Below are 10,471 nucleotides of genomic sequence, written 5' to 3'. Positions count from 1 at the left end.
CTTGAGGTTGAGGAAAGGGATCCGTTGTGACCGATGGTGGTTTTTCTGCCAATTTCAACCTTCCTGCCGTTATTCCTTCTTGTATCACGTCCTTGAAAACAACACAACTATTGGTAGAATGGTTCCAAGAGTTGTGCCACCTGCAGTACTGTCTGCCCTTGAGTTCTTCCGGCTTCGGTATTCTGTGAGGCGTTTCTATTGCCTTCTGCAGTAGCATTTCGTCGAACAAGGCATCAACCTTGGTTAAGTCAAAAGAGTAAACCTTGTTTTGTGTTGGCTTGTTTGGAACGAATCCTCCTGTGAATGGCGGTGGCTTTTGGTCTTTAGGTGGCTTTGTGAGGGCTTTGCAACTAATGGGATGTTTTAGTTTTGCCATTTCTGCCACTGAAACCTCTTTCTCTTCTGATTCTTCTGTATCTTCTTGTGATTCCACCTCGATCAGGTGGACTGAAGAAGAAGGGGTTTTATAGTATGTACCTTTGGAGGAGTTCCTCCTTTGCTGTTCTTCCCTGAGTAACTCCTCATATTTGGATGCCTTATCAGCCAGTTCTGCCAGATCTCCGAACAATATCCCGTCGAACCTCTTCCTGAGAGAGATTTTAAGGGCGGCTTGGGCCATCTGGATGAAGTGTCTTTCTTCCATAGGGATTCGGCACTTCATCTTGAGCTTTCTGAACCTGGTTATGAAATCTTGAGCCGGTTCATCTTCACTTTGCTTGAGGGCAGCTAGATCACTGATGATGACTTCTGCCTGAATCCTGTAATAGTAGTCATGGAAGACATTTTCCATATGTTCCCAGGTTTGAACAGAGTTAGCTGGCAGGCTGGTGTACCAAGTAAAAGCTTGTCCAGAGAGAGAGTTGCCGAAAAGCCTTAGTTTCAGCAGAGGGTTGTTCTCAATAGCTATGCATTGGACGGAGAACCTGCCTATGTGTTCAACTGAAGAAGCATGGGGGTCCTCCCCATTGAACAGAGTGAAGTTTGGTACTTTGAAACCTGGAGACAACGGTATTTGATCGATATAGGCTGGGTATGGCTTTCTGTAAGTAGGCCTTTCCCCTCTTCTAGCCTCGGGCTCCATGATTTCTCTGATCATTCTTTGCAATGCTCCTATGTCATTCAAAGCATTGACGGGGGGAAAATTTTGTCCCTGCTCTGGCTGAACGTAATCAAACCTGGGTTCTGCTCTGTGTGGTCTGGGTGGAACTTCCTCCCTGTGTTCTTCCTGCTCTTCGACTTCTGGATGATTCCTCTAGTTTGCCCCCGGTCTATTCCTGTCATGATTAGCAAAAAGGTTGTTCCCTCCTCGGCCTCTCCTCCCTCTTGCAAGTGGAGGGAATGGATTAGGGTCCATCCTTCTGGGTCTATATGGCAATACTGCCGGTGGTTCAGGCAGAAGCGCCAAAGGTTGATCATATGGGACCACATGAGGTGGAATGGGCTGAGGTTCTGGCTGGTTCTGAGCCAGTGCCAGGTTATCTGGTTGAGCTGGGGCTTCATGTTCTTGATTAGGAAGGGCTCCTTCCCTCGGACCAGCCTGAATTTCTCTGTGGTCTGGCACTCCAACCATCTGTGCAACTAGGGGATTTTCCTGGTATGGCCACGTTAATCCTGGCGGAGGGCCATACGGGAGATCTAACTGCTGGAGTATAGGATCCGGGTTTGGAATTCTGGCCATGGCGGATTCTCGATCCTTCCGGAACTGTCTGTTAACCTGCCATTGCATCATGGCTGTCATGTTATTGAGAGTTTCCTGGCTCCTTTGTACTGTGATTTCTTGTCGGAGTACTGACTCCTGTATTTGATTCATCCTTTTGGAGCCAGTCCTGGAACGTCTACTTCCTGTACTGCCGTGGGCAGATTGCCTAGCATCGCTTTCTTCTGACTCGAGGCCTTCCCTGAGAACCATCTTGTTTTTCTCCATATTTGTAAATCTGTGAATGATTCTGTCAGAGTATGTATACTGAGAAGTCCCACTGGGCGTGCCAAATTGTTCACCCGTTTTCGTGTTTACTCCTGAGGTGGAAGGGCGAAGTTCCCCACTGGCTTGGAGACCACTTGTTGGTCGACAAGTCAGCTTTCTTTGGTGTATGAGCGTGCCACTGCTAGCAATGTAAATTCTAGCAGACTTATTTTTAGAGTGGATAACTTGCGCCTCAAGTTACTGACTTCTAAAACAAATGATTGTGAATTTGGGTGAGGAATATCTCCCAAGTAAGTTCTTTTTTTGTCTCAGACTGGTGAGGACTTTCATAATTTATCTCAGTATCAAATGGTTGTTCTGGCCAGAATAGATAATAATAAAATAGACTGTTTCAGGCAGAACTGCCTTCTACAAAATTAAGAAGGGAGAAATCAACTCTAGAAAGACAAAAAGATGGCTGGAATCCCATTTCTGCCTGGGTAGAAACTTCTGATCTGGGCTGGACTGGGTATGTCTGTGCTGGACTGTGCTGTCAACAACTTTGGCTGCTTGGCTTCAGCTGTAAATCGATACCAAAGTTCAATTTTGGCAGAGCTTCAATCTACTTCAAGCCTTGGGAGACTTTTGAGCGGGCAGAACTGCAGCTTCTTCAGTTTGAAGGGACAGAAGTGGCTATTCTCGAGGATTTAGCAAGCTGGAACTATGCTGTAAAATTTGTTGAGGTTTTCATATTTGTGAAAACTCAAACTATGTTTGTCTTGGCTTTTGCTGAACCAAATTTGTAACGAGAGGGATCTCGTTTTCAGAAGACTTATTCTGAGTGGTTCCCTGTTTCCCGTTCTAACTTAAAAGGCGTGATTCGTGAATTCCTTGGGAGATGGTGTATTGATTTGTAGCAAAATCTCGAACACAGATGGGTTTTTGATCTTCAATTGGCAGTGTTTCAGAGACGTCCCTCTCACATTTTTAAACTTTAGTTGGAATTGCTGACTTTTCCAAAGTTGAGGCAATCACGTGGGTGTGTCTTTGATCCTTTGGGTTTGAACCTAACAAAAATTACGGGCTGATCTTTGAAGCCTATTTCGAGAGTTTCCACATTTGGGCTTTCTTTGGGCTGAGGCTTTATTTCCAACATTCTTGGTGTGAAGCCCAAACTGTCTGGATCTTATTTTTGTTTTTCTCAAGTCTCTGGGCTGGGCAGACAATTTTATCATGGGCCTGTCTTTTGGTCTTGGGCGTGCCGAATTTGGGCCCAAACAGAAGGGCCAACTCGTTATCCTGGCGTTTCTGCTCCATTTCAATTCTTATGCCGTTTTGCCTTGTAATTTTCTCTAAAAACTTTGAATTATTATTGCTTGAATTACCCGCTTTCTTTGCCTTCACGGCCTTTCGGCTAATGGGCCTCGGCTCCTTTTCGATGGGTGAGTCTTGACTCATAGGGGAATCGAGAGGTGAATCCGATGTCATTGAATCACGGAGTGGCGTCTCGTTTAACACAACGACTGGACCCGTCGGAATAATTATGAAGCGTTTGCAATATTTCACTACCTCCCAACATTCATGATGGTTGAAACTTTTTTTCCCACCCCCGGTTGCACCGAACCACATCTGTGCTTGAATCATCTATTTAACAAAAAAATGGAAATGCAATAAATATTTAAAATATATTGAATATGCAAGCAACAAAAAAAAATTATAATGGAAAATGCAATTAACCTTACAAATAAATTAGAAGTGCAAGAAAATTAAGAAACAATTGGAAATGCAAGAAATATTAACATATTGAAAATGCAAGAAATATTAACAAAATATTGAAAATGCAAGAAATATGAACAAAATATTTAAAATGCAAGAAATATTAACAAAATATTGAAAATGCAAGAAATATTAACAAAATATTTAAAATGCAAGAAATATTAACAAAATATTGAAAATGCAATAAATATGAACAATATATATATATATTAGGAGATTAAACTTAATAAAACAAAAATTATAAAATACTTACCTCGTTAGTACGATTTTTCCCGCTTCTATAGTTGTCCATCGCTTTTGCCAGGGCATCTCTCCATTTTCCCAACTCTTTATTGAGAATTTTCCACCTACTAGATAATGACATCTCCGTACGAATAGACTCCGGAATTTTTTCACAAAATTCGGCATGAATTTTTTTCCACATATGAAAAAATTTCATCTCATTGCCGGACACGGGACAATGACAAATTTGGAGCCAAGCCTCACACAAGGAAACATCTTCCATAGTGCTCCAAGCCCCTCCGGTTTCGATAGAAGAAGCCATAAAAATATGAAATAAAAATACAAGGTGAAAAAGAGGAAAATGTTGAGTAAAATGTGAATAATAGTAGAAGTATAATGAAATGTATAAGGATTGGTGTTGAAAGTGAAGGGTATTGATAGGTATTTATAGAAAGAAAAAAAAAATCAGAATTTTTTAGAATTTTTTTAAAACAATTTCGATTTTTTTTCATGATTTTATTGCCCAAAAAATGCCAGTCATTGGATTGGATTCGGAGAAGCTGATCGGAACGCTGTGGGCGCGACACGTGGCATCTTCCCTTGGAGCTGGCGTCACAGCCCGCGGACTGAACTGGCCTTCGGGCTGGCCCAAGTTGGTGGGACCTACTCCCCCCCGGACTTGAGCTGACCGCTGCAACGAATTTTTTTTTTTTTTTTCCCCAGCTTGGGCTCAGCTGCTGGTTGGACTTGCTCTTACGAGAGGGGCAGATTCCCCAAAATAACTAAAGAAAACAAAAAAGCAAGGCATGAGAGGAAGTGGGTGGGATCCACAGTATGAGTATGGCTCAAGCCAATGCCGTCAGCCATGTACGTCATCATGACTTGGGAATCAAAACAAAGCTGTGGCTTATGATTGGTGAGTTTGTTCGTTTGTAAATACAACTTTCACTGCTCTCTGCTGCTTCTTCTCTGAAGGAAAAGCATTTGATCATCTTATATTCCAATTTTCCAAAACAGTTGAAGGAGGGATGAGCAGAAGTATGAGCACAACAAAAGAATCAGTGCTTGATTTGCTGCCCAAGTTCAGATTCCATCCCTCTGAGGAGGAAATGGTGAACCTTTTGAAGAATAAGGTGGAGGGCCAGGACTCCCAAGCCATCCCTGATGAAATCGTTGACAAGCCTCGGGATTTACCTGATAATGAATCTATCCAACTTTTTTGTCGCTTCTTGAAGAGGATGATGCAGGGCAAGGCCTCCCAATCCATCCCAGAAATCGATGTCTACAAGTACGAGCCTTGGGATTTAGCTGGTAATCCATTAATCTGTCTCAATTTCTCTTCACTGCCCATTTTCACATTTCCAAGGTATATATGATGTTTGTTTATACATAATCTTGATCAATTATCCTGTTTTTCTCATTTCCAATTTACAATTTTGTTCAATAATTTATGCTGTTGTGAAATCTTTTGTTTTGTTGTTCATTACTTCAAGACTTGCTTGCATTTTGCAGAGCTCATGTTCCCAGACTCTCCATATCAACCCAGGGCCTGGTTCTCCTTCAGTCGACCTGATTACAAATCTGCCAACAGTCCTCGCTGCAACAGGGCCACAGGGAAGGGCTTCTGGAAAATCACAGGCAAGCCACGACAAGCCAAGTCTCGACAACTCCCCAAATCGGTCACTTGCAAAAAGAGGACCTTGACCTTCCATGAAGGTCGTGTGTCTAAGTCCAGGAACACCGGCTGCGTCAGGCAGGAGTACTATCTCACTCCAACTGACCCAGGTTCTAATCCCAATCAGCTGAGTGGCTTTGTTCTCAGCCGCATGAAGAATAAGTCAACTGACAATGAGTCTGATAATAAGAAGCATCAGGATGTTTCAGTCTGTGTTGAATCAGCTGATCCTGGTATTTCTGGCTGCATGGCCTCTAATTCTGAGCTTGATCAAGCTGCTGGAATTCATCTGATTTCGGATGCAGAAGAACATCTGACATACAAAGAGCTAGAACATGTTCTCCTTGGAAGTGGCAATCAGAACGATGGTGAACCTGGTGGCTTTGTTTCATCTGATTTTGATGATATGATTCAAGAGGTGAGAATTAATATGCTTTTAGAAGATTTCTGATGTAAAATTGGAAATGTGGAGCACACGAAATATATCAATAACTTAATGCTTGCTTGTTTGTGATTCTTAATCTGGCAGCTATGTGCTAAGGGTGGAGAATATCTGGATTTACCTTCTCCTCCTCCTGAGCTGCCTCGCCAACGCCAGCCACCTCAGCTGGGAAATGTTCCTGTTACTGGTGATTACATCGGCTCTAATTCTAATAACCAAGCTGCTGCTATCAATCATATGATTCCAGACCCAGAAGAACTTCTGGCCTACAAAGAGCTAGAACGTGTTCTTGGCAGTTGCAATCCTGATGATGGTGAACCTGGTGGCTGTGTTTCATCTAATATGCTTCAAAAGGTGACACTTTTTGAACATTTTCTGATGTGAACTTGTTGATATGGAGCACAAGAATATCAAAACTTAACACTTGCTTGTTTTGTGATGCTTAATCTGGCAATGGCAATTATGTGCTCAGCTAGGAGAAGAGCTGGATTCACATAATTCTTGTTTTGTGATGCTTAAACTTAACACTTGCTTGTTTGAAACTTTCATATACATAATTCTTAATATGGAGCACAAGAAGTACACCCAAACTTAACACTTGATTGTTATGATTCTTAATCCAGGTTTATTCTCAAGCAGAAGAAAATCTGGAATCGTTCTTTCGTCAATTTGAGCCAGAGGATTACATATTGCCTATTGTACCTAGAACTGGGAGATTTCTGCATGCCAATAACTATATTGGATGCAATGAGTTGCAGTCTGCAGCTCTTTTCCCACAAAGTTCTTGAATAACAGAAACATCATAAACTCTTTTCAATGACTACAACCTACCAAAATCATTGGGAAGGGTTTATGATGGAAATGGTGGAGTACCACAGTGACGCAAACACTGAAGTACTCCATGGAAAGATTATCTGTATTAGCTATTGGAGAAAAACACAACATTTTATTTATAGGAGAATATCAAAGGGGACTTATAAACCACAAAAGTCCTTGTAAGAATGTGTCTCCAACTCACATTATTACAGACAGTGATATTCTCCTACAAATAATTCAACTGTATTGAGTAAAAACTCACAGTTGTCTACATTTCTGGAACTGGAGGCTTTGGAAACTTGTTCGTAGTTTTGGACATTTATGTCCAGGACAAACGACACAAGTTACTAGTCTGTCACACACGGCAAGGGTTATGTCCAAGATCTTTGATTTGGCCTGGGTGTGCATCCATACCTCGTTGTATGACTAGGTATCCCAGGAATCTGTCGGACGATACACCGAATGCCATACTGGTGATACTAGCAGAGCAGGCTGAATGCTTCAATGAGGTTCATGATGTGGTCCGCACACTCAGGGGCTTTGACTAGCATGTCTTCCATGTAAACTTCCGTGGTTTTGCCGATCTACTCTTTGAAAATTTTATTCACGAGCCTTTGGTAGGTTGCTCTGGCGTTCTTCAGCCCAAAGGGCATGACCTTGTAACAGTAGGTTCCCCTCTCGATGATGAAAGAAGTCTTCACCTCGTCATCCTCGTGCATTAGGATTTGACAATAGCCAGAATAGGCGTCCATGAAGCTAAGCAGCTGATTGCCGGAAGTTGAATCCACGAGCTGATCGATTCTCGGAAATGGGAAGTTGTCTTTAGGGCATGCTTTGTTGAGGTCAGTGTAATCGACACAAACTCTCCATTGGCCATTTTCTTGTTTTGCCACCAAAACAACGTTGGCTAGCCACTATGAGTAGGAGACTTCTTCGATGAAGCTAGTAGCTTGAAGCTTGTCGATCTCGGCTTCAATGATTGCGACTCGCTCGGAAGCGAAGTTGAGTCTCTTCTGTGCCACCGGCTTGTTGGCGAGGTTGACATGGAGCCGATGGCAGATGATGTTAGAGTTAATGCCAGGCATGTCAGATGGTGACCATGTGAACATGTCTTTGTTATTCTAGAGGAAGGTTGTGTGCTCCACCTTTTTGTCTGGGCTCAGGCGCGGGGGGTACTAACTCAACATCTTCCTCAAGCTTCCAAGCTTCTTCAAGGGAGCCTTCCAGGCAGATTCCTTCATCTCGATCCTTCTCGTTTGGGTTGTAGCGCAGGCTTCCAACCCTTTTCAGGAGAGTCTTTAGGGTAGATTCCCTCGCCTTGATCCTGGCTCCTTAATTGTTATTGTGAGGTAGCAACTCCCTTCCCGTTCGGGCTTGCTTGTATGCTGGGAGCTCATCCTACCACGTCAACAGCCTACATTACTGGTGTGAAATGCAACTGCTTGCTTGTCTTGAGCCCTTGGGTTGTGCATCTTCTAGCCATGGCTTGGTCACTATTAATCTGTCCGATCTCGCCCCCAAGGATGGGGTAGCCGATCTTCTGGTGTATTGCAGATGTGAATGCTTCGATCTTGCTGATCCATGGTCGGCCCAAAATTCCTTTGTAGGGCAGATCTTGTGGATGACCATAAAGGTGGAGCTCACCACCTAGGGTCAGTGGATGTCAAGGTCAATCGTTCCCACCGTGATCAATGTGGCCCCATTGAAGTCGGTGAGCGACTTGGCAAGTCTGTTGATCTTGGGTTCTAATCCTATCTGTTGGATAATAGATAGTTGTAGGATGTTGGCTGCACTATCCTCGTCCACGTGAACTCGCTCGATCACAGCTTGTTCAATTTGGATGAGATGACTAGGGCGTCATTATGTGGCAAATCAAGTTCGTCTTCTGAAAGTCGATTACGAGGTGTCCTCAATGGTTGGATCACCAGTTATGACTTAGGAGACGTAATTCGCCTACTCGATCTTTCTCTTTCGCTCCTTAGTGGTTAGCCCGGACTCCTGAGAGTCGGCTAGGATGGTGATGATCCTTATTATTTTTTGGGGAGGTTCCTTGGCAGCTACATCGCGATCCTCGAGGTGCCTTTTCCAAGCATTGCTGTTGTTAGTGTAATGACCATGCTCCCTGTGGAATGCGCAATATTTACTGGTGTCCCTCCTAGCTGGGTCTCCCCTTAGAGGCGGCAGTCTCTTCACGCACGGCTTGTTTTTCACTTGTGCCAGGATTTGGTGGATCGGGATAGTAAATTCAGTGAAGGTTTTTGTTTCGGAGACTCCCTCTTGGGGTTGCGACTTGCGCTTGTCCTGAATTTTGTGTTCGAACTTGTTGCTCCTTTAGCTTGCTTGCCGTTATTAAAATGATGATGTGGCAGGGGTATATTGGTCAATCTAACTGAGATAGGATTTTTCCCACCAATCTGAGGTTGTGACGTGTACTTGTGGATCCCACCCCTAACATCTAATATAGCCAAAACGATCGAATTGATCTGACCTGCCTGGCGAACCAAAAAACCCCAGATTGGCTTCCTTCTCCCATAGAAGAAGATAAAACTCTAGAAATTAAAGGTTGGGTTTCCACGAAAATTGAAGATGAAGCCTGAAATAATTGACGAAGGGGAAGAGTTGGATGTGGCGGTAGCGCGTTGCTTTTGTGGGAAGATAGCTCGCTTACAAACTTCATGGACTGAGGTGAATCCACTTCGAAGATTCCATGTTTGTCCAAACTCATCAGGGGTAAGTTATGTTGCTGAAAGTTTGTTAATTTGGTTAAATTTGTTTTTAAAATTGCTATTAATGGTTGATGTAGAGGAGGAAAAAAGGATGTGGGTTTTTTGTTTAGGTTGATGTTGAATTTCCACCTAGTGAGAAGGCTCTAGTGAGTTGGCTACTCAGAAGATTGAAGGAACTTGAAAAGGACGTTGGGCATCGTCAATCAAGAGAAAGAAAGTTAATGGTTTGGCTTATTCTTTCCTGGGGTTTAGTAATGTTGTTGTTGTTTTGGCAATTTCTGTAACAGTTGCCACAAAATGTGGCCATTGCACTGGAGGAATTAGGCAGATTTTAGAAGTCTGTATTTTGCAACTGTATGTAAAATATCATGTATTGGTACGTATGTAATGATGGAGGAACATGGTTTGATTTTGCAACTGGATGTAACAATGTATTAGTACTTATCTAATGAATGTGGGTTTTGAACATAATGTGGGAGTCAGTTTTTGGATTTGGTACTTCTGTAATGGTATCAAAAGCATTACCAAAACAACAGTTCCTCGAACACTTCCTAGAAGGTACGAAAAAGAGTATACAAATCAACTTATCTAATGAATACGTGGAAATAGTTCATAACATTGATCATGGGTTTGTCTAAGCTGGAAACAATTTATAACACTGATCAAATCCTTACAGTTTATAACATCCATCAACTCCTCACAGTTTATAACATTACTGATAAAGTCTTTAACAGTTGGACTTGCAAAATAATAGTTCAATCAAAAGCCTCATTTGAAAGGGTTGTCCTTAACACTTGTCCTTAACAGTTGGACTTGCAAAATAACAGTGGAATGAAAAGGTCTTTATAAGAGGCATTTTAACAAAACACTAAACACTTGCACACCATTAGAATCTCCAAGGATGATAACCA

The 10,471-nt window shown here is 42.6% G+C and overlaps 1 protein-coding gene across 1 annotated transcript; it reads left to right on the top strand.

Annotated features, from left to right (window-relative positions):
* LOC18771188 (NAC domain-containing protein 68) lies at positions 4,844–10,013 on the top strand. Its single transcript, XM_020568607.1, has 4 exons — positions 4,844–5,212; positions 5,414–5,994; positions 6,106–6,372; positions 6,642–10,013. The coding sequence occupies exons 1-4, from the start codon at positions 4,930–4,932 to the stop codon at positions 6,804–6,806; spliced, it is 1,296 nt and encodes a 431-aa protein (XP_020424196.1). The 5' UTR covers positions 4,844–4,929; the 3' UTR covers positions 6,807–10,013.

Source organism: Prunus persica, chromosome G7, assembly GCF_000346465.2.
Source record: "Prunus persica cultivar Lovell chromosome G7, Prunus_persica_NCBIv2, whole genome shotgun sequence".
In the NCBI taxonomy this organism is placed as follows: domain Eukaryota; kingdom Viridiplantae; phylum Streptophyta; class Magnoliopsida; order Rosales; family Rosaceae; genus Prunus; species Prunus persica.
Note: the sequence above shows the minus strand (reverse complement) of the source record. Positions and strands in the feature narration are given on the sequence as shown.